The 24,541-nt window shown below is 36.2% G+C and overlaps 2 protein-coding genes across 2 annotated transcripts; one reads left to right on the top strand and one right to left on the bottom strand.

The window, feature by feature from the left end:
* The first annotated feature begins 186 nt into the window (after window positions 1-186).
* Window positions 187-9,642, top strand: LOC132104432 (transmembrane protein 268-like). The gene is made up of 11 exons (XM_059509904.1): window positions 187-499; window positions 598-645; window positions 940-992; window positions 1,864-1,999; window positions 2,330-2,424; window positions 2,509-2,616; window positions 6,550-6,708; window positions 6,833-6,943; window positions 8,502-8,588; window positions 8,798-9,007; window positions 9,336-9,642. The coding sequence occupies exons 4-11, from the start codon at window positions 1,888-1,890 to the stop codon at window positions 9,498-9,500; spliced, it is 1,047 nt and encodes a 348-aa protein (XP_059365887.1). The 5' UTR covers window positions 187-499; window positions 598-645; window positions 940-992; window positions 1,864-1,887; the 3' UTR covers window positions 9,501-9,642.
* A 7,374-nt stretch (window positions 9,643-17,016) lies between these two features.
* Window positions 17,017-23,677, bottom strand: LOC132104759 (proline-rich transmembrane protein 1-like). The gene is made up of 4 exons (XM_059510307.1): window positions 23,349-23,677; window positions 20,489-20,847; window positions 19,290-19,481; window positions 17,017-17,920 (listed from the first exon to the last, which is right to left on the bottom strand). Exons 1-4 carry the CDS (start codon window positions 23,365-23,367, stop codon window positions 17,744-17,746), a joined length of 747 nt encoding a protein of 248 aa, XP_059366290.1. The 5' UTR covers window positions 23,368-23,677; the 3' UTR covers window positions 17,017-17,743.
* Between the last annotated feature and the right edge of the window lie 864 nt (window positions 23,678-24,541).

The following is a 24,541-nucleotide window of genomic DNA, read 5'->3' as shown; positions in this document are numbered from 1 at the left end:
TCTTTCTTTTTCCTGGGCTCACACACATTCAAGCACAGACACACACTTTTCGCCATGGCTCTGTGAAATTGTGTACATTCCTGCAGTCATGTGTTCACACAGAGCTGAGTCACAAGCTGAGAGAAAAAGAAACACACAAAATAAAGAGACAGAGGAATAGCAGGAGGGGGAGGGTTTAAAATCAGATTTGCATAAAGGAGGAAGAGACACTCACAGAGAGTGAAAGAGAAAGAGAGAGCTAACGAGACCATGAGAGGAGCCTAAAGGGGGAAAAATGAGAGAAAGACAAAATCAAATATGAAGAGATAAATAAATGAGAGTTAAAACTGGAAGGAGCCTAACAAGGAAAAAAAGAGCAAAGGTTGTGGCTACTGCAGGCATGACTGAGAAGAAACTGAGAGAAACACAATGAGAGAAATAAAGAGATGGATTTGCTGTCACAATCACACTCTGTTCTTCAGCAGTTGAACATGTTTGCTGTATTCAAAAACTAGCAACGGTGAGTGAGAATGAGATGGAGGGATCATTTCAGGGTAAGCTATATATATATATACACCACATGCTGTATAATATCTATGTGTCTATCATTTTCTTCAGCTTGCAGGCTGCAGTGGAGTGAGCTGTGTATGCTTTCGTATCTTACAGGTTTGTTGAAATTGCTGTAAAAGCATCGTGATTTGACTTTCCCGGGTCACAGCAGTGAAACATGAACAGCTCTCTGAAGCCGTTTCTCTATAATGATGCATATTATGCAAAAACACTGCTTGCAGCCACTTACAATAACTCAAAATGGATTCAGAAAAAAAAAAAAAAAAAAAGGTTAAGAAATGCTGTCAGTTTCTTTATTGTTGAGAAACCTAACATCTTCTTTATGTTCTTGTACACGAAACTCTAAAAGAGAAGTTGACTGCAAGATTGGTGTTTCCTGTCCTTAAACAGGCTGTGCAACGTGCCAAAAGCATCGACTGAGACAAACTGGGCCCTGACCAAAGGTTTGCTATCGTCATTGACATTTTTTGGCTATTGGAAGTTTGAACCCTTCTTTTGAGTTTCCTTTCTGAGTGCGAGATCTCATTTGAAATCTATTTAGCATTAGGGAATTATATTATGAATTTAGCTTTTCTTACATTACATTATATATATTACATTATGTCTTGACCTTCCTACACATCATTAGTTTTTTGTGCTTGTTGAGGCAATATATCGTGTCCATAAATTAAAGTCGGCATTAAATGAAAATCTTTTTACTAAAATCCATGTTATAGATCTTATTGTGATTCATTACTTCACCAAAAACAGACATATGCAGGATTTCTCCAATCATTAGTTCATTTAAACCCGCCTCACATTCATCTGCCTACGCTTTTGAGTGACACGCCCACATCTCAACATCCAATTAATTTTTAACTTTTTTGTTTTTCTTTTATACTCAGGCCATACGTCACAGTATGGAAGAAATTGTCAATTTGACTTTAAAAATGTTCTTCAATGACTTATTCATTGGTTGACTTTTAATTTCAATTACTTTACATACATACAGTAAGCCATTTTCTCATGCACTGAGCCAGAGTTCTCCACTTCAGAAGCACTTTCATACATCAAACTTTACAGTTTTGTTACATATGTATGTTGTTGCTAATTAATGTATTTTCGGATTTATGGATGGATAAAAATATAAATTCATATTTAAACATAACATTTCCAAAACTTGAAATACAAAACAATTGTCTTAATCAATGAGTGAAGGATGGTTATATCTATTTGCTAAAATATTCACAGTTGGTGTTTTATCTTGATCATCATTTTCTTTTATAGACAACTTTAATTGCAGTTGCAGTGACAGTGTTTGGTAATATTTTCCAGCAGGTTCTGACAGTGACCGTCTCCATGGAGGAGAGGGAGCGGCAGTGCAACGGAGAGGACAGAGGTGATGTTGAATCCCCCACAGGACGGTCGGTCACAGCAGGAGTACCAGGCACAGCGTCCACATGGAGGAACGGTACGTATTAACCCCTTTCTCTCTATGACAGTCCTCTTTTAGTATTAATATCAAACCAGTTAACCAAAACCATCAAACACTGAGTGGGAATGTGTCCTGAATTAAATGTTTGTAATGCTCCGATGAGTTTTTCATACCATATCGTACTGTAGATCTTCTTCAAGGCCACAGGAATTGAAAATATGTGATCCAGTTAATCCACTCTCCTTCATTACTTTCATTTTTAATTCTTAATAGGCTTAATCTAGCTCAAATTCACCCTGACAACAAGAGACACCAGCCTATTAAAGCTGAGATTTCCGTTTTGAATTTAAAGTGTCTTTCTGTCAGGTGAGTGTGTGGCGTCTGTGTCCACATCCACTTGGTTCACTCCCAGCTTTGACTTCACACACTGCAGGACACTTCTGGAAACCAAAGGCTTCCAGGCTAGTACATTTCCAGCATGCAATAATTTCTCAATTATTCAGCGTCTTACTTCCATGTGTATTTTGATGTTAAATCTATTTCAGATTCCAGAAGAAGACTTTGAGACTCCACTTCGTTTAGCGCTGGACCACCCGTCCATCAGAAGATACCTGCTTTTCAACTCAAACGTTTTTAATGTCATCATGTCACCAGTAAGAAAACACACTGTGTAACACAGCTGTTCACACACATTCCAGCACTGAGCGAAGCTAATAGGACTCTGGGAAACTCATAGAACCTGTTCTGTGTATGCCCAGGTCATATTTCAGTCCAAAATCAAAAGAAAGAAAGTGTTAAAACTCCTATTTTTTAAAAACTTTTTAGTAGAACAATTAAGATTTTCATAACAGAGTTTTTATATACAAATATATATTAAATGGTAAAAAAAAGTAAATTATTTAAATGTTTATTAAGTTGTATTTATTTAAATCATTGTAGTATTGCTGTTGTGCCTTTAATTTAGGCTGATTTAGATAAAAAAATGTCTTAATAGTCGTTCACACCAAGAACGATATCTAAAAAGATAAGTCGACTGTGTTGTCGTCATCATAGTTGTGGTATGAATTTCCATATTCTTAATTATTAAAGCCTTATATTTATCCTTACTGTTTTTAACTATTGTCCTTTATTACAAAAAACACTGTATTGTAATAATAAGAAACTGACGAGAATCACCAATTAAAAATAATAAGCAAATATAGTGCCCCAGCTTGCAGACCTTTCCTGATCCCAGCACCCCCCCCCCCCCCCTCTCTCAGTTTGCTTCATGTTTACAATACTGTCCTATCCTAATAAAACACCAACAATATATCTAAAAAAAATGAGTAATGAAGCAAATAGGCTCACAATTTAAATAAAAAGAGGGAACAAAATAAGAAGTAATTTCAATGCATTCTTAATTTGTGGTTAAGTATTGATACTTAACTAGCTAAACACTAGTTCAACAGTACAAGAAAAAAAAGTTCTTCGCCAGCTTGACATTTACCCAGTGGTGGACAGTAACGAAGTAGCTTTACTTCGTTACTGTACTTAAGTAAATTTTTCAAGTATCTGTACTTTACTGGAGTAGTTTTATTTTGAGTAACTTTTACTTTTACTTCACTACATTCCAAAGCATAAAATCGTACTTTTAACTTCACTACATTTCATAAAACATATCGTTACTCCCTATAATATATCACGTGCTCCGACACGCAGAAGTGGTGTTTGATTCATCATGAACGAGTCTTTTCAAAATAAACTTAAATCGGATCGCAAATCGCACCAAACAATTCGTTTACGAATTAGAATGATCCGATTGCAGCCTACTGTCAATGGATTGCAGCTGTTCTGGAGTCGACCACTCACTGATTCAAATGAACCGTTTAGTGCGAGTCAGAAGTAAGAACCGGGAGATCTTGTGAGCGCGCGTGCGTCTGATGTTGCTAAAAGTAAGTTACTAATGTCGAAATTTTGGATTAATTATTGTAACTGAAAATCATATTTAGGTCAAAATTGTCAGTTGTTTGGGAACTAAATCCGCTGTAAAGAGTGATCTATTTAAGCCCACTGAAATGCTCGAGTGCAGACGATGCAGACACATCAATTTTAGGAAGAAAAACAACAACAAAATAAATAAAAAAACAAACATTAAAATAACACAGATTAAATACAATAACTCATGCACGTTCAAATTCCCCGCTGCCGTAATGTTAACAGTTTTATTAAAATGCTACCATCCCTATGTGACGTCTGTTTTATATTGTTTATCAACAGTAACGTTTGGATTAACTAGACGAGTAGACAGACATGAATGTTTATTCATAACCGTACTGAAAATAAGTAAATATTGTTAGCTGATGCTAACTGTCTAGCTAACAAGCTTGCTGGTGCTAAGTTGAGGTAATTTTTATAAATAATGTCCAAATATTTTTATTCAGCCACCTATATATATATATATATAGATTACATCTGGGGAGAAAAGAAAGGATGTGATGTTCAGAACATGGTAACTACAGTAATTATCAAAGTGGGAAGAGATGCACCCTGTTTGGCCAGGGGTGTTTTTACGTAGGCTATATAACATTTCTTTAATCTATATAGTTTACCAATCAACAGTTTTTGAACAGTAATATTTTTTATGTTTTTAAAGAAGTATCTTCTGCTCACCAAGCCTGCATTTATTTGATCCAAAGTACAGCAAAAAACAGTAATATTGTGAAATATTTTTATATTTAAAATAACTTTTTTCCCTATTTGAATGTATTTTAAATTGTAATTTATTCCTGTGATCTAAGCTGTATTTTCAGCATCATTACTCCAGTCTTTAGTGTCACATCCTTCGGAAATCATTCTAATATGCTGATTTGCTGATTATCATTATTTAAAACATGAGTATTTTTTTTCAGTATTCTTTGATCAAAAATTAGCATTTATGTGAAATAAAAAGCTTTTGCAACATTGTACACTATATATCATTCAAAAGCTTACAGTCAATATAATTTTTGTTTTTTGGAAAATAAATTTTAGAAATGAGCACTTCTACTTAGCAAGGACTCTTTTGTGGGTTTGAGTCTCAGGCCGGCAACACCATGACTAAGGTTCTCTTGACCGAACCCCCAACTGCTCCCCAGGTGCCGCAGCATAAATGATGCCCACTGCTCTGTGTGTGTGTTCACTGCTGTGTGTGTGCACTTCGTATGGGTTAAATACAGAGCACGAATTCTGAGTATGGGTCACCATACTTGGCTGAATGTCACGTCACTTCACTTTAAATTGATCAAAAGTGATGATAAAGACATAATTTTCTATTTCAGATTATTCCAGATTTCTATTTCAAAATAAATGCTGTTCTTCGGAACTTTCTATTCATCAAAGAAACCTTTTTTTTTTTTTTTTTGAAGGATTGTCTGACTGGAGTATTGATGCTTAAAATTCAGCTTTGAAATTTCAACAAATTACATTTTGAAATATATCCAAATAAAAAAGAGTTAATACAAATAGGTTAGTAAAAATATTTCACAATTTTTCTGTTTTGCTGTACTTTGGATCAAATAAATGCAGACTTGGTGAACAGAAGAGACTTCTTTAAAAAAATATTAACAAGCTAACTGTTCAAAAACTGTTGACTGGTAGTGGATACAAAAGGCAACTTAAATTTTTCTCAAATTTCTAACTTTTAATTGGCTTAGAAATCTATAACTGCTGGACAATAAATAATAATGATTTGTTTATATACTTCAAAATGTTTTTGTCAATTAGCACTGCATTGTTCATACTTTATTTATCACCTGCTGAAGATGACTTGAAAAACCATATATTGTTGCAATCGTATGTTTAATGTCTTCGTGTTTCCAAAAGTTTTTGGCCTTTTTTTTTCTGTGTAAAAACTGCTTTCATACAGCGATAGCTGGACGCTTTTGCCCATATTAGGAATTTCCTGATATGACTTTCTGCACGAGAAAATATGAAAATATAATTATATTTTCCTTTAAAATGTTCTTCCTAACTTCAGGCCTTATTATCATGTCATATATAGGCCTAACTGTGATGTTCTGTAAAACAACAAACTTTAAAATACTTTGTTCTTACTGGTGAAAATCAGATGGTCATCTCTGTTTTCTCTCATGTACATCACAGTGTAAGCTTTCACAGTTAACATCACTCTCATCAGCGTAGTCCATATCAACAACAAAAATATATCTTGACTCCATATAGTGGTTATTTTGGAAAAAATCCCAGGTATTTTGAGCAGTAGGATTATTAAAAAATATGTGCGAATATAAAATTTAATTAAGTAGCTTGTATATAAAATTTCAGTACTTTTTTACTTAAGTACATAAAAAATCGAGTACTTTTGTACTTTCACTTGAGTAAAATTGAAAAAGGAGTACTTGTACTCTTACTGGAGTAATATTTTATTATATGTATCTGTACTTTTACTCAAGTACTTGATTTGTGTACTTCGTCCACCACTGCATTAACCATATGACCACCTTTCACTATTTTGCACAAAACACTTCCAATCAGTAGATGACAGAAAAACCCGGCAGGAATCTGGAGGGTCAGATGACTTGTGTGTTTTGTGTGTTTCACGTCTGTTGCAGCTTTTGTATCTGGTGCTGTGGTGCACTGTGTACTCGACCATTCACATGTACCTCCGTAGCAGTGCCACAGACTTCTGGGTGCTGTGTCTGTGTGTCAGTCTTGTGTCTGTACTCCTCACCGCCGCCATCAACCTCATCTTCCACTACAGCAACAAAGAGGTGGGCTGTCACACGACACATCACCTCTGATGACATCACTCCCTCTTTACAGTAACAATGAACTCATATTCCCTTTTAATGCAGATCTGAATGCAGCTAAGGCTAACAGGTGCATCTGTTTCAGATCAACATGAACACAGATGTGCGGTTGGTGGGGGTGAATGAGCACATGGCCAGGCACAAGCTGCTGTTGGGAGTGGCTGACTGGGTCCAGAAATGCAGAGGAAATCTGCAGGTAATTACTTCTGCACTAAAATGCATTTTTTCCTGTATACTGTATCTCGAATCATGCGGTCTGCAAGTCTTGTCAGCACAATCGTCATTCTTTAGGCCCTTTTGAATTGAGTAAGGAGTCAATTATAGTTTTGTGGCAGAAGGTAACAGGTATTGAGCTTTGATTGTGTGATACTTTGGACACAATTGTATTACTGATTAACCAGTTTATGTGGTCTCTAACTCACAAAACAACATTTCCCATCATCCTCTGTGGCTGCATGAAAAACCTAAAGGGATATTTCACCCAAATATCAACACTGTTGTCATTTCTTACCCTCATAAAGAGGTGTAAAGTATTTGAGTAAACGTAATGAATCACTGTACTTGAGTATCTTTTTGGATACTCTGTAGTTTTACTAAGTATTAAAGATATTAGCTACTTTTAATCTCTATTTCCCTACATTTTTTGAATAAGCATCTGTAGTCTTTACTCCACTACATTTGTAATGAGTATTGCAATTACACATTTTGAAATAAAAGTGATATCACCAACTACTGGGCAGTGAAAGAACTATTTCTTGTGCGTTTTTCTCTTACTCAGCCAAACTTTATTACAAAGCTACTTTATGTGAATGCCAGTTCCTTAGCAACAGGAATGAGCCTGAAACCAGCTCATCAAGTGTGTTTTTACTGTTCTCTTGTATTCTTGTATCATGTTATTTAGTTCAATAACATGATACAAGTGTGTGTGTGTGTGTGTGTGTGTGTGTGTGTGTGTGTGTGTGTGTGTGTGTGTGTGTGTGTGTGTGTGTTAAAATCAGATACTCAAGTTTTAATCAAGTTGTTTTGAAATCGGTGACTTGTAACTTGTAGTGGAGTAATCTTCACTGTAAGGAACCTGTACTTTTACTCAAATATAATTTTTCAGGTTCTCTTTACACCTCTTGCCCTCTAGCTGTTCAAACCCTGTTTGACGCTCTTTCTTTTGCATGATGTCTCATTGTTCACCAAAATTGTTCATGTTGGTTATCAACATTCTTCAAAATATCAACTTTTGTATTCCAGGGAATACATGAAGTCAAACAGGTTTGGGGTGACATTAGGGTGTGTAAATGTGAACTATCCCTTTAAAATACACATATGAAGCATTAGCTACACACCTACTAGCATCCTTTGCTCTTATTTTTCTTGCATTATTGCAAAAAAAAAAAAAATCTTTCTGTTTTTGATTGGGAGTGAAATAGAGGAAAAGAAACATGAAATAATGAATTTCAAATGAATTTGTCTATTTTCAACTAAATGTTTTACGTGCATATCAATCGTAAATAAGATTTCTGAATTTGCAAGCAAGAATTTCCATGCCAGAGAGTTTAGAGAAACAGTTACCGGTTTAGTGGTTTTAGAGTATAAGAGATTGTGAACTGCACTGTATAATCAGATAACTGAATGCCTTCCTGAGTCACACTATTATCTTGATGTTTTTCTTCTGTAATCTATCTGATGGAAGTCATAATGTTTAGAGTCATGAACAGACTTGTTTAACTGCTCTTCTTCTCGATCTTTCTTTCTGTCTGCAGCTCTTCTGTGTGTACTGGGACTTGTCCCCATGTCTCACATCTCTGACTGGAGTGCTGGAGGACAGTTTTGTCAGGGATCAAGTACAGGTTAGCTTGCTTTTGTTCATTGATATATATATATATATATATATATATATATATATATATTTAGAAAGCAATAACATGATGCACAACACACAACAAAATGTACTACAAAACTGTGACTAAAATGTATAATATGAATAAAACTCAGTGATACTAAAATAACACTGCTAGAGAACGAAATACTGTCACAAAGTTCCCGTTTTACTTGGCAGAACAAACTCAAGAAAAGAATGTCCCACCTAGTTCTAGTGACCGAGGTCACGACCCTTGACCCCGAGGCTGGAGAACAGGACGAGGAGCTCCCAGAAGAAGAGCGGCCGCTGCTGGAGGGACGAGAGCGAAGCGCATCGACTAGTCAACGTGAAGACTCTAAACTCACCAAAAACTTCAGCTTGATGCCTGACACCACTCTCTCCAATCAGGTGAGAAAAAAATATTAATATAAATAATATACAAATCAGTCAATGTCCCTATATATTCTTAAACCAGTGGTGAATGACAATTTTACATGATAGCTGATTAAATTTAGGCAGAACATTACAATAGATCAAATACAACACATGGTATCAATAGAAGATTTTTAGCATTTATTTATTTATAAGAAAATGATGTTCAATATAAATATTTAGTTATATTTAGAATAGTAGTGTATTTGTTATAAGTTTCCCCTTGCCTCTGATTGACCACCAAACCGTCTTAGGTTGAATCTTGAAACAGTTTAAGTGAAAAATGTGCATCTGTTTTCTTCAGGCGATTGCTCAGCAGCTCCTGATGACCTACAGTGCACTTTATGTCAGACTGCTGGTATCAAACAAGCTTCCTGTTCCTCCCCAGCGGCCTTCAGGTGCAGAGAAAAATCATTCCACTTCCTCTCTGTGTCTGTGTGAGTACGTGGAGCTAAAGCTTCTGCGGTAGACATGACTATCAAATCTCACATTCAAAGGTATTAGTCATCCATTTCTTCGGGATGATTGTTTTGCTGTCCATTATGATATAGTCAAGGACTGTTCTTGCTGCTCTTGAAACTGTTATGATTTTGTCAGTATATATATATATATATATATATATATATATATATATATATATATATATATATATATATATATATATATACAGGTCCTTCTAAAAAAATTAGCATATTGTGATAAAGTTCATTATTTTCCATAATTTAATGATAAAAATTAAGCTTTCATATATTTTAGATTCATTGCACACCAACTGAAATATTTCAGGTCTTTTATTGTTTTAATACTGATGATTTTGGCATACAGCTAATGAAAACCCAAAATTCCTATCTCAAAAAATTAGCATATCATGAAAAGGTTCTCTAAACGAGCTATTAACCTAATCATCTGAATCAACTAATTAACTCTAAACACCTGCAAAAGATTCCTGAGGCTTTTAAAAACTCCCAGCCTGGTTCATTACTCAAAACCGCAATCATGGGTAAGACTGCTGACCAGAAGGCCATCATTGACACCCTCAAGCGAGAGGGTAAGACACAGAAAGAAATTTCTGAACGAATAGGCTGTTCCCAGAGTGCTGTATCAAGGCACCTCAGTGGGAAGTCTGTGGGAAGGAAAGAGTGTGGCAAAAAACGCTGCACAACGAGAAGAGGTGACCGGACCCTGAGGAAGATTGTGGAGAAGGACCGATTCCAGACCTTGGGGGACCTGCGGAAGCAGTGGACTGAGTCTGGAGTAGAAACATCCAGAGCCACCGTGCACAGGCGTGTGCAGGAAATGGGCTACAGGTGCCGCATTCCCCAAGTCAAGCCACTTTTGAACCAGAAACAGCGGCACTGGACTGTTGCTCAGTGGTCCAAAGTACTTTTTTCGGATGAAAGCAAATTTTGCATGTCATTCGGAAATCAAGGTGCCAGAGTCTGGAGGAAGACTGGGGAGAAGGAAATGCCAAAATCCCTGAAGTCCAGTGTCAAGTACTCACAGTCAGTGATGGTCTGGGGTGCCATATCAGCTGCTGGTGTTGGTCCACTGTGTTTTATCAAGGGCAGGGTCAATGCAGCTAGTTATCAGGAGATTTTGGAGCACTTCATGAAGATTTCATTTTTTCAGCACGACCTGGCACCTGCTCACAGTGCCAAAACCACTGGTAAATGGTTTACTGACCATGGTATTACTGTGCTCAATTGGCCTGCCAACTCTCCTGACCTGAACCCCATAGAGAATCTGTGGGATATTGTGAAGAGAAAGTTGAGAGACGCAAGACCCAACACTCTGGATGAGCTTAAGGCCGCTATCGAAACATCCTGGGCCTCCATAACACCACAGCAGTGCCACAGGCTGATTGCCTCCATGCCACGCCGCATTGAAGCAGTCATTTCTGCAAAAGGATTGCCGACCAAGTCTTGAGTGCATAGCATAATTATTTGAAGGTTGACTTTTTTTTGTATTAAAAACACTTTTTTTTATTGGTCGGATGAAATATGCTAATTTTTTGAGATAGGAATTTTGGGTTTTCATTAGCTGTATGCCAAAATCATCAGTATTAAAACAATAAAAGACCTGAAATATTTCAGTTGGTGTGCAATGAATCTAAAATATATGAAAGTTTAATTTTTATCATTACATTATGGAAAATAATGAACTTTATCACAATATGCTAATTTTTTGAGAAGGACCTGTATATATATAGTTGACTTATTGTGGTTTTCTGTTTGCACTATATGCTCACTATGTGTGAAAGAATGAAGTGACAGCTGATTCTTTCCTCTTCCATGTTAAGTTCTTGCATTAAATCAGACAAACTGACAAGACATCAGTCTGCCAATCAAAACTCTCTGTTATTATTACTTAAAGAAGTAGATCACCCAAAAATGAAAGTATGCTAAAAATGTTAATGTTGTATCTAGATGAGTTTGTTGCTTCGTCTGAACAGATTTGGAGAAATGTAACATTAGATCACTTGTTCACCAGTGGATCCTGTAATGCTGAATTTCTCCAAATCAAGTACATTTTCCTGAAAGTGAGTGAATTGTTCTCTTAATGTCAGGTATTACATGGCTCTGAGGAATACTTGATTGTGATTGGTCAATCGCAGTACGTTTGAGATATGTTATCGCTCGATAACCACCGGTAAAAGCTGATCACACAGGCTCATCCGGGTAGCTGAAGTCAGCGCTGTACTCTTGCCAGGAACAGTTTTTTCTTGGTGGAAGCTTTGTGTTTGTTTAGCTAATAAAATATTCAAACTTGATTCCAAATTGTGTACAATTATTTTATTTAATCCTGGTATCGCGGATTCACTCTCGTTTCATAGAAACGCAGCTGCTGTCATTTTGTTACAATTGTTTTGTTAGCTGTCATGGATTATAAGAGAACTAACAAACTGGTAAGATTTTGAAACATTTTCGTCTTAAATCTTTTATCACCATAATTATTTCTGTGGTGAGATGTTGTGTAATAAATGGTTTGACTGCACTGTATCCCTCAAATGTCCATCTAGTTTGAACATGCTGCTTTTTCACAACTGCTGTCTTCATGGAAGCTTTACGTTCAAATATTTCAACTCAAATCAATATTTTGTGTCAAACTATTTACTTATGCGGCAAGTAGTTGTGTTGTTATCACGGAATAACCCCCTTCAGGCTGATGCAAGACCCTTATTCTGCAAAAACAACCAGCTGGATGCACATTATCCCTTAATGCATAAGCTTATGTTAACTAATAGGAACTTACTGTAAAGTGTTACCATTTTACGGATAGGAAATTGATTGGATACTGAAAAGTGAAGAAGTTGTAGTAAGAAGTAATTGGAGAGGGCGGGGCTAAAAACAAAAGGGACTGATGATGTCAGTGAAATGGGAAAGTTGTTTAAGAGGCGAAGAAATTTGATGAAAAATTGCAAAGCAAAATATATGCGTTGTTTGGAATAATGTGCACGAAATGAAACGTGTGATTTTGCTGCTTTTTCGCTTTAAGTGTGAACAGAGAAATTACTTGTCACTGGAAACTCGTCATGTCAAGTTAGGACACTGTGTAAAGTGCGGGTCTTACGTAAGTCTGGTGAGGCCGTGAGGGGAGGACAGTGCAGCGAGAGCGGAGAGAGATAGGAAGTGACAGTAAGGGTGTCAACATGAATCAAGCTGCGAGTCAGTGAATCTTCACTGCTCTGCTCAAATCTTGGCACAAATAGCACTTGGGAATGCAATCCTAACCAACAAGTGCAGAGCAGCTCGAAACAGCACTGCGCCGTGAGGACCGGGTAAACCAGAAGTGGCCAAACAACTCAGCCTTGATGGAGCTGCGAAGGTGAATGGTGGGTGAGTACATGGGCGCAGTATGGGCGACACAAACACATGGCGCGAGGGTCAGAGCAGAAGAGGCAAAACTGTGTGGTGAGGGACGGCAGGCCTGCGGTGATAAATGATTACTGAAACGATGGCTCTCTTTGGGAGGCTAAACGACCATCTGTGATCCTACTGACACAGTCTGGACTGCTTCCTTCTTCTAACTCCATCCATCTCTCTTCTCTCTCACCTCTTTACATTGCTGATGAAACTCACAAAATATGTCACAAACATGTCCAGGTCATATTTCAGCCCAAAATCAAAAAATAGACATGAGAAATCAAATTGAAAAAATGAAGAAGACTGTTTTAGTGAGGGTTATTTTTAGCATTATACTATAATTTTCAAATGAGTGTGAATTTATCACTGGCATATGTTTATATCAGATACATTTGGAAATTCTGACATATTCTTATATAATTCTGACATAGAGTTAATTATATATATATATATATATAATTAACAATGTTATCAAATAATAAAAAGTTACAACCAGAATAAAGAGTTAGAACTAGTCAGTCTCACCGGTTCTCGATGCCCAATCCTAGTAACAATGTTGCTATCAAACATTCAGAAGCGTTCTTTAGTAGCAACACTGTTACTACACAGAGAGATCCAGTAAAGAAAGCATTTGAATTCACCACTGAAGTAATTACATCGCTGTGAGATTATTAACGGATCAAACAGCGCTAACGTGGAAACCATGAAGTAACATTATGCCATGATTGAACTATCCAGTGTCCACAGATCAGCAACATTCACCATGGATTTACTGTAGTAACACTAACTGCAACCATGGAAGTTTGGCAGGAATAGTAGACTATAATGCTTTTAAGTAACATTATGTCGGTTTTATTTTGACATTTTGAATACAATTGCTGCCCTCAAATGTTAATCTGAACTAAAATAAGCCTTTGTTTATAACTAGCCTACTACAATATTACATTTCAATTTGTCCAAGGCGCTGTTTTGTTTTATATGCTCCTAAGAAGAGTCACGTATAGCTCCATCATTGCTCAAAGTAAAAAAAATATACTTTATGATGTTGATTTTAATTAAACAAAAAATTAAATAAAAAACATATAATGTTATAACCCATTTGCTATTGGACAGTTTCATTCATGGAATAAATTAATCCTGAATAAATTAATCATGGCTTACTGCAAAACCTACATTAGGCATCAGTAACATGGCATGGCCGTGCTGATGCTTCTCCGCAGAGCGACAGATGCCCTCACAGATTGAGAAGAGCTGGAGCCCCTTGGCCATTACTGTACCCCACAAAATGTAAATGAGAGGCACTGGCGCCCCCCTATCAGATGATCAGTTATGTGATGTGGAGATACACTGTAGCTCCAGTGACACAAGGAAAAAAGATTCAGAGATGGGCAACTATAAATAGCGCTTCTGAGATATAGAGAAAGGCCAAACATGAGCAAGAGGCAGAGAAAACACAACACAATCGATTCTGGCACCACAAGGTATTCCTCTTTAATTCAAATCACTGGATTCATACACAGCAAATCAATGCTTGGGCTCATTAAGAGGGCAAATCTCACGAAAACATGTTTGAGTCACAATTCACATCCAAAATCAAAGGAAAGAAAAAGAGAATGTTTGACATGATTTTAAAAAACTCTCATGTATGAAATGCATCTGGATGTTTTACTCTTCTGAAAAATTCTCATTAGATTTGCATTACGACACAAATATTGTACTTTTGTGATAATGTTTTTTTTTTTTAATTGCAATTAAAGTCTTTGAAAAAAAAAATAATAGTCCTTAAATAAGCTAAAAATATATTTATTTCTGCTGACTTGAGGTGAAATATGCTCTTGACAGGTTTTTGTGAGATTCACCACAGAGTAAAACTATAAAAGCACACAAATACAAGCGAGCTTGCGGTTTTTTGAATAAACCTACCGCATTTACAAGCTTAGAGAAACCGTGTGCAGTAACTATAGGCAATCAGATCTCATTAATGTTTATAACAATAAAGCATTTGCTTTATATCACAACTGTGTGAAAAAGCATATTGCTGGGATAATTATAAACAGGTTCACATCAACTGTACAGTGTTTGCACAACTTTAAAACACAAAAATAAAATGTATCAGACCAGCTTATCTTATTAACAGACAGGATTTCTGTTGAAACTATGCTCTCTTAGAAAAAGAGGGTCATATTTTTAGACGTAGCCCATATAAACATGAACATGTGCAATCACACGTCTAACAAGTATAAACAATTCAACAAACAGTTCAGTGTAACACTTGCAATATGCTGCAAGGCATTTGTTCAAAAATAGATCAGAAAGATATTAGAAATCGATTAAACAGAGCAGGAAAAGACCGATATGACAGAATCAACATTTTCTCCTTTAATGTGCCGTAAAGAATGAAAAGGTTTTTGGATCGACATGAGGGTGAAGAAATGACAGACCTTTTATTTTTGGGTGAACTCTTGCTTAAAAATAAAGAGTTTGACAGATTATACAGTCATTGGATGGCACAAATGAATGCAGTTTTTTAAGCAAGAGATAAATTCACATACTGGAGACCTAAAATACAAATCTAAAACACTGCGTCCATGTTTTAATATAATCTATATTTGAGAACACTCTAGGATTGTTTGGTTCTTTTTGTTCACTAACTATATATTTCAACAGTTAGTTATTTCAATAAATATAGAAGTATAATACACAAATTAATAATTTAATTGAAATAATAAATAATACACTAATTCACAACACACAAATCTCACGTCTTCCTTCAATGAAGAGCCAATTTACAAAAGTCTGTAATGAAGTAATAATTTCACCCTAGAATACATTCTTTCAACACCTCTGAACTGGACCGGTCTGCAACAAGACACTTAGGCCTAAGAGTTACTCTACACAAGTACATGAACACAAACGCTTTTAGCTATTTTCACATATTGCTGCATTGTAAACGTGTCAGCAATTTGTAATGATGCTCAAATACACGTTGCATTCTCAGTGTTGCCACAAGGGGTGCTATACAATAGCATTAATTGTCTTCTTCTGGGGTCAGTTTACCGTCATGTCAGGCTAGCAGTATGATGAGAATCCTGCTGAGGTCAGTTCAAGTTGGTTAATCTGGTTTAATGACTACAACAATAAGTGGCCATAAACACAGAATGTTGATTATGCGATTAAAAACAGTAGGTGCAATGGAGCAAAGAAAAAAAAAGCTCTAGAAGGTCTAAAAACACTTTTTTTTTTTTTTAAAGTTTTACAATTTTTAAGTACTTGTTTAACTTGAGCTCCATGTTTTTATAATGCTGTGTCGGGCGCGAGATGTAACAAAAGACGTCAAACATAACCATCTAGCACATGTTTACATAGAAAAAGAATGAAAAAGCAGGAATGCAAAAATAGATTCTGTGTGAATGGCCCCTAATACCACATCCAATTTAATGGCATTAAAGGTGCACTAAGCGATTTATGAAAAACGCTTTCGAACACAGTGTCGGAGCGAGTCCCAAAACAAACCTGCAGCCAATGAGCAGTAAGAGGTGTGTCTAGTAATGATAAAGAGAAGAGAGTGCCCAGTGAGTGCACAGGACGGATATTAGCAGATCGAGTATAGATAGCCAGCGATGGCAGAGATCTGCAGAGAGTCTGCTTTGTTTCGTCTTGAGAGGTGAGTCACGTCGATTTTGCTTTTTCACACAACTTTTCCGTGTTGGCTTTTGCCTGAACATGCTGCGGGCGGCAGCCATAGCAGATCCCACCATCGTCGCTGCCAGGGTTGTGTACGTTCGTGTGGGGTGGCGTTATCAAAATAGGGGCGAGGTTCTGTTTCTATTTCGGCTTCTCAAACGAACAGACTGCAATTGCATTTTGAACCACTATTTGTACAAAAAGTAAACACTGCAGCATTAAATAGTGATGCAAATTTTGGCAATTAAAAAAATGGAATTTCAGCCAAAATAGTATTGAAGGGTTGAAATCACTGACTGAAACTTTTCTTATGGCACAAATCGACTATGTCAGGATCTCTCTATAAATATAAGCTGCTGTTGGCCAAGCACCTGCATCTGTGTTTGTGTACTCCGTAGAGTAGATTTCTTGCCTTGGGTTTCAGAAAAGAAACCTCTGATTAATCAATACTCATATACACTCTTTTGATCTACACAACAGAAGTTCCTTTGGGTACATAAAATGTGAAATTCCAGTTCTACGATATTGGAAACTATTTCAAAAGTCTATCATTCTTTCAACTTATTCAATAGATTATTTTACACTATTCAATACCTAGTGTATAGAAAACACAATTTATCCACACTTTCAGCGTTTGAATTTGTCAAGTTAACCTGCAAAGAAATATATTATCTTTCCAAAAAAAAATAATGAATGACAAAAATAATACATGGAATGTTTTGAACATCAAAAAACACAGTTATACCAAAATTATGTTCCTGTGGGTTTCTTTTAAAAAGCAATGTTTTTGGCAAATTCTAAAAGCAAACGATAACACCTAACATGACTCAAGTCTTTAGTACACTATATTTCTAACTACTGATCTAACACAGGCTTTAGTAGCTTTAGGAGAAACAGGAAGTGCTCAGTTAGGTTGATGTGAGTGTGAGCTTACACGCTTACAACAAGGTAGATGCTCGGTGTTCCCCACACTCAGATTTACTATACCATTAATCTATCTTGTAACTAAGACATGGGCCAAATGACTGTAAAAGCGTATTTTCCACTGCAGATTAGGTTGTGGTGGCTTGAGCCATCAGAACTGTGCAGTGTGACAGAAAAAGCAGAATACGGACTGGAATGATGGCCTGGGGTCAGGATGGGAGGTGCGTCCCACGCTCGCTCTCTAGGGCTCCCAGTCGTCATCATGGTGCTGAGAGGCGATGATGACCACAACGGTGAGTATGGTGCAGAGCACGATGGAGGCGATCCCCACCGCCAGACTGATGAAGGAGAAGTTACGTGCCTCACGCGAGGCGATCTCTGCTGTAACCATATCGCCTCGAGCCACAGCCGTACGAACCTGAACAAAGAGACTCCTATTTAGTAGATATCTAGAATAAATCGATAAAATACCTAATTGAACAGAATTCTGTGCAAATCACTGTTAACTAAGATAATATACTGAAATGCAGCCACTAAAACAAATAGGACAAAAAATATCATATTTACTATATATCTAAAATAAATCGATAAAATACCTGTTCACTGAAATTAAATTGAATTAAATCATTCAGTTAAACTGAGGGTACAAAAATGTAATTGAACGAACACCAAGTCTGAAATTAAATTATTTAATGAAGTTAACTTGTTTCATGCTAAAAAAAAAGACCTTATTGTACAAAATTCTGTTTAAATTGTTTGTAAACAATGTGACACCAAAAGCAACCACTAAACAAATGATAAACGACTGTATTTAGTAGATATAAAGAAAGAAATAGATAAAATACTTGTTCATGTCAATTAAATGAAATGAAATTATGAAATAGTTTGATGCTAAAAAGCATAACTGAACAGAACTCTGTAAATTGTTTGTCACCTTGAAATGCTGCCGTTAAACACTTTAAAATCCTACTTATGTAGAAATAGATATATTGAAAAAACTGGCTGTTCAAAGCAAGTGTGAAATTAAATTAGTACATTAAATTAAGTTGTTTGATGTATGTAATTCTGTGTAAATTATTCATAAATAACCACTAAACAAATAAATAAATATATCGATAAAATAAAATCCTATTTTTGTAAAAATCTACAAAATGTAGAGACTACACATAAAGTCTGAAATCTAAATTAAAATTAAATTGGTTGAAGTAAAAAGTCTAAAGCCTCGTCGTACACACCGGGACGATTATCGTGCGTGCTTATCGCCAACATTTTTCAACACATCTCTACATTCATCTCGTCTCGATGCATCTTCTTGGTCTACTTACTTCCTCTTCATTGTTAGGTATCAGGTGTGATCGGCAAACCGTTTTGTGCTTGAGCGCCACCAAGTAGTGTTTTACTGTTACTTCAGCAGCTCCAGACTTGTAAACAAATAAAACTAAGCCTGTGGCCATTTTTTTTTAAAAAGTCACTCTTTTATGCCTTGCGTTTTGCATGTTGGTGTGCACAATCACAATGGCGCCCTTTGTTTAGTTATGAGGAGAAAAATCTGTGCACGATATCCGTCCCAGTGTGAACAAGCCTTAGTTGTGTGTAGATCATTTGTACACATTGATCATGTTCCACATTGAAATGCAACCATTTACCTAATTTTTTTTATAACCATGTGTTCTTAGTAGTTCTTAGTGTGTGAACAGCAAGCATGAACAAAAATGATCTCCATGAGCTGATTCATATCTCAGCCCTGCTGGCATCAGAGCACCAGAGCTCGTCCTGGGCTCAATTACCTGCACGGCTTTGATGATGGCGATTATTCCTGTGGGCCAGAAGCAGCAGACAGTGGTGAGGACGGCGATGGGCAGGTAGTCGTGAGGAGGACGACGAGACTCCATCAGAGCAATGCCGTTGGGCATATGCATGGCCATCTGGCCGGGGGCAACACCTGGATGAGGTGCACCATTGGGCATGTAAGGCTGTGCCTGAGAAAAACACACAGACACTTCAGGTGCATAATTCCTATATTTTTACTAGACATGACTTTACAATACTGGACAGGCATCATTTTTGACTGTTACAATTTTTGTTTCTTAGCAGCACCTGAAGTGAAATAGGACTGCACAATTAATCGAAATAAAATCAAAATCATGATATATAACAAATCAATCATCATCAAACACTATGTATTAAATATGTATTTGGGACCCAAATGTATGCTGGTTCCCTTTATTGTCACATAATTACCAATTTATTTGTGGACAGAAGTTTTCAGTAAAGAGAAACCTTTTCTTAACATGCTGTCAATTAAACATCAGTTTTCTGCCAAATTAAACCTAGAAGGATTAACACTTAAAAGTGAAGAAATTAACACATAACTATTAGTATCATAACATTACTATTGTAGTGTAAAATTTTATTATTATTATAATTACTTAACCATACTATTTTATTTTTTTACAATAGTAACATATTTTGTTTTCCTTTCTACTTCTTCTTCTTATTATTAACATAACATTAATAAAATTGGTACAGAGATCGAGGAAAATTCTACTGGAATCTAAATCTAAAAAGAAATTATCTATTAAATATTTATATTAAATATCCAATATCAGCCAAAAGGTGTTGAGGTTTTACTAATACATTTTCAAAATTCACTAATATTGGCAGAAAAGAGTTATAGTCTGGATATATCATGCATATCATCTCCGCTTGTGTTTTTTCTTCTTGGAAAGGTAATTGTTCTCCATGGGATGCATAGGAATCACATCACATAAACTTTTAAGCATTAGAGAAGCTGCATATTTTATTTAAAGAGCCAGTCTGTGCTTTTAAATAAAACTAAAACACCATAAAAAATACATTCCGTCAACAGAACCAACCTTTAACTCCCTATGAACTATAACTACTGTAGTATGAAGTATGTTGTATCCCGCTCTCATACTACATACTTCTGAATTATCCTGTGCAGTTCAAATGAATGCCAACTCACCCCTGTGCCTATGGGATAGACGGGCACGTAGGCCGTGCAGGGCTGCAGCTGGAGGGGGTATCCTGTATGTATATAGCCCACTGGGGGATGAGGGACGGTGCCCACTGGTCCGTGTGTCTGCACTGGGTAACCGTTTGGAGCCCCCTGGGGCCCGAGGGTGCCGCAGTGGAAGTGTGTCTCCTGCAGGTACCCCTCTGATCCAGGAGGAGGAGGGGGAGGGGGGTAATTGGGCTGCGGGGCACAGCTGGTTGGAGGAGGATGTGGGGGCATGTTGGGGTCCTGGTTGGGGATGTAAGGAGGCGGAGCCATCTGCATCATCTGCTGAGACATGGACTGCCTACCAGCTGCCTCCTCCAATCCTGAGCCGCGACAGATCCACAGTCATACACCACAAATAAAGACCAGCAGAAAATTATTCATAAGAACAAAGGCCTGTTCACACCAAGGATGATAACTATAGCCATAAAGATACATTTCTAATTCTTTGAAAATATAGAAGTTCGCATGGCAGCTATGAAGATAACACAGAAGAATGATTTAAATGGAATCACTAGCAGGACCATTTTTATTTTCAAGCTGATGAACGATAAAAACACTGACAGCCAATCAGAATCCACCTGACTTGAAAAATCTCAAAGCATTTAATACATCAGGCGACAAAACTGCAGCTTGTGCTTATAATAAATGTACACCTGTGGCATGGATGCAAGTATATTCATCTAGTTATCTTTATAGTTATCGTCCTTGGTGTGAACAGGCCTTAAGACACTGATGCATATGAAATTCATTAAAAAAAAAGACCTTTGGAAAACTTCAATTTCATTGCCTCTTTTTCATTCTACATGTGCCATCAATTTAAAGTTTATATAAGCATATATAATAATTTAAGTTTTTTTTAAGCATACTGTATACATATTTATATATATATATATATATATATATATATATATATATATATATATATATATATATATATACATATATATATATATATATATATATATATATATATATATATATATATATATACACACACACACACACACACATCCTGTAAGTTTCAGAACTCAAAACTTTCTTGTTAGTCTAAAAACAGCTTATACTGAAGCCAATCTGCCAAAACAACTTCATGATGTAATAGTGTGGCTAAACTCCGCCTCCACAGAAGGTCAACTCCTGCTTTTACATCACTGCCTGTTTAGTCACTTCTGAGTCGACAATCCTCCACGCCAATTCAACCAGAGCGTTCTGATGAGGAGGCCAAAACAGGACAGGAAAACAACCTATTATTTCTAAATTATGATGTTTTTTATGTAAATGTCTTGATATCATTATAAGTGGTCCCCGGAGAACAGTACAAAATAATTAAATAAGGCAGCTCATGACTTTAAGTATTTTGAGAGCTCCCAGCTGAGATATTTTGGTGATTCGTTCACCACGACTCTCTGATTGGTGGAGTTTTTTGCTGAATTGTGGGAAAAGTAGTTTACCACCAGACATTATGCTATTAAAATCAGTCTTTAAAAAATATGTTAAAATAATAACTGATGGTCTCAACAAAAGCATATGCCATTGATGAACAACCTCAGAGCGCATAGCAGTTCTGTCTTTAAAGCTTTACTTCAAATCAGTTTCCCTACGCAGAAAATTAATGCCATTTTTAACCTGACCAATGCACGCTATTATTTTGACAAATTTCCAGTAAACCATTCCTTAGTTTGCCTTCAGACAGGAATATCCCTTCACAAAATAGCTTTAATTAGATTTACACCAGCTTGTGTCACATAAGAGAGTTCAGGGTGTGTTTCTATGTGTAAACGACTATCGTTATGTAATCCTTCACAATGTCAGCAGCATATTTACAGTTCAGGATGGTATGTGGGGGGGGGGGATATACATTTAATGCATAATTTTCTGAGCACATTTAAAGAACCTTGTCAATTCGTGTCCTCTATTATTTCAGAACATCCTGCAGATAAGGTATATTAAACAATGAATATGAATCATGAATATACTTTGAATATTTGTCTAAATGGGTTGACAGAGATGAGAGGGAGCTTTTATAAGATCCTATATATCTATATCTATCTATATCTATCTATCTATCTATCTATCTATATATATATATATATATATATATATATATATATATATATATATATATATATCATAAGAAAGATTACTGTTAGGCTAATCCAAAAGGTTCTTATATGTAAATCATACCTGCGTTATTTCTGAAAATCACGCAACTCAATTGATTTAGGGCCCTATATCGCACAGTGCGATGAATCACAGACCCAAGGGACCTGAAGCCTGAAATAGGGCTTCATACAACAGCATTTAATTCACTTCTAATGCGCCTTTTCTCGATTTGATAAAACTCTGCATAATGTACACGACACGACACTATACCGGAGAAAATAACGGACACGACGGTTGCGTCTCAAATACTAGCGAGCTGCTTACACGGACAGCGTTCATGGAGATCATCTGCTAGTTTTAATTCTTCGAAAGGCGCATTTGACGCCCAAAACGCGCAGCATTATGATTATAACGAGCAAAACTGCAGCACGCGTCTAGAGACATCACGCGCTTCTGATGCCTAGGCAGGCAGCTTACTTGGATTTGACACACAGTCTGAATACATGACTACAGCCTATAGATGAAGGGCGAACATTGAAAAAAGATTAAAAAAAATTACAGCATGCAATTCATGAATGGTGGTACAATCGCTTTTATGTCATCGTCTCTCATTCGTTGTACAATGAACACATTTTATTTAAATGAGTGATCCAGATGCATGGACCGATTTAATTAGCGGTGTATAACCAAATACAAAAATATATTTTAAAACAATTACCGTGTTTTTCCGACGACATCGCGTTTATTTATCCGTTTCGACGATGTTAAGTGTGTCTCTCCAGTAGTAATAAAACCCAAATCCAACCAGTGCGTCTGTCTTTGTGTCAAATCACAAGAGATGATGCTGATGATTTCTCCAGGCTAATTATAACGCATCTTCAGATGGCAATGCTGATGTATGCTGTAGGATGTAAAGGCTGGGTTATTGACTGGATGTCTGTTGCTGCTTTTTTTTTTCCCACGGTCACACTGCAACATCCAGAGCAGCAGCAGCAGAAAACAGGTTTCAACGAACGCATCTAGTTCCACTGAATTAACCACAGCGTCTTAAAGTGACAGCATCCATGCCGCACATGGGAACATAATTCATTTCAAGAATACTTAAACCACTTAAGTCTATTTACAAGAAGAATTTAAGAGACAGAAATCAAGAACGCCGAATAATATGGTTAACATGGTAACTATAGTTTCCCATTAACTACCATCCTTACTAATTGTCACAAAAAAAAAACTGTGGTAACTTGTCATTAGCTACTATTGACACTAAATTATTACACTCGCACATTGTTTGATAGAGATAACAAATTAATTTACGATGGTTTTACCATAGTATCTATAACTGTAGTATGGTATTTTGGGTTGTATGCAGCTTTAAATATGTTTATGATATTAAGTCTAAAAATCAAATATGACTCAAAATATGTCATACTTACTGAAAAAAAAAGTTTTATTAATACGGAAAGCTGGCCTATATTGACTGCTAAAGTCACAATGGTGATGTTTTTGAGAAATATTCATAAAGTCTCTATTAGTAACTGTTCATTTATTGAAAGCAGAATAATACATAAGCTGATATAAAATTCTTGAGAAACTGAAAGGCGGGAAAAAGATCAAATATTCTGGACTGGGGGGACCAAATGTTAAACTTTAAGAATCATAACTTTCTAATCTGAATATTGGGGAATGTTTCATCCTAAATTATGTGACTTTAGCCCTGATTGATCCGAGGGCTAATTTATGATTTTTTAAATTTATTAACTATATTAAATGATAAAGAGTGTGGGCAGAGGGTAAAAAAAAAGACTCAAAATGCACAAATGTACTGAAACCATAATATATATAGAATACTCCACCATGACAAAAGTAAAATAAAATAAAAACACTAAAAAATAACAGCAAATGTGAGAATAG

Source organism: Carassius carassius, chromosome 25 (genome assembly GCF_963082965.1).
Source record: "Carassius carassius chromosome 25, fCarCar2.1, whole genome shotgun sequence".
NCBI lineage: Eukaryota > Metazoa > Chordata > Actinopteri > Cypriniformes > Cyprinidae > Carassius > Carassius carassius.
The sequence above is the reverse complement of the archived record's forward strand: the minus strand, read 5'-3'. Positions and strand labels throughout refer to the sequence as shown.

Bases quoted from the DNA above. Each gene is read 5' to 3' on its own strand.
- LOC132104432 (XM_059509904.1), top strand. From the start codon at position 1,888: ATGGAGGAGAGGGAGCGGCAGTGCAACGGAGAGGACAGAGGTGATGTT. The intron at 2,000-2,329 runs GTACGTATTAAC...TCTTTCTGTCAG, and splicing joins AGCGTCCACATGGAGGAACG to GTGAGTGTGTGGCGTCTGTG. The intron at 8,589-8,797 runs GTTAGCTTGCTT...TTTACTTGGCAG, and splicing joins TTGTCAGGGATCAAGTACAG to AACAAACTCAAGAAAAGAAT.
- LOC132104759 (XM_059510307.1), bottom strand. The intron at 19,482-20,488 runs GTGAGTTGGCAT...TGTTTTTCTCAG, and splicing joins TCTATCCCATAGGCACAGGG to GCACAGCCTTACATGCCCAA. The intron at 17,921-19,289 runs GTAATTGAGCCC...CTCTTTGTTCAG, and splicing joins CCATCATCAAAGCCGTGCAG to GTTCGTACGGCTGTGGCTCG.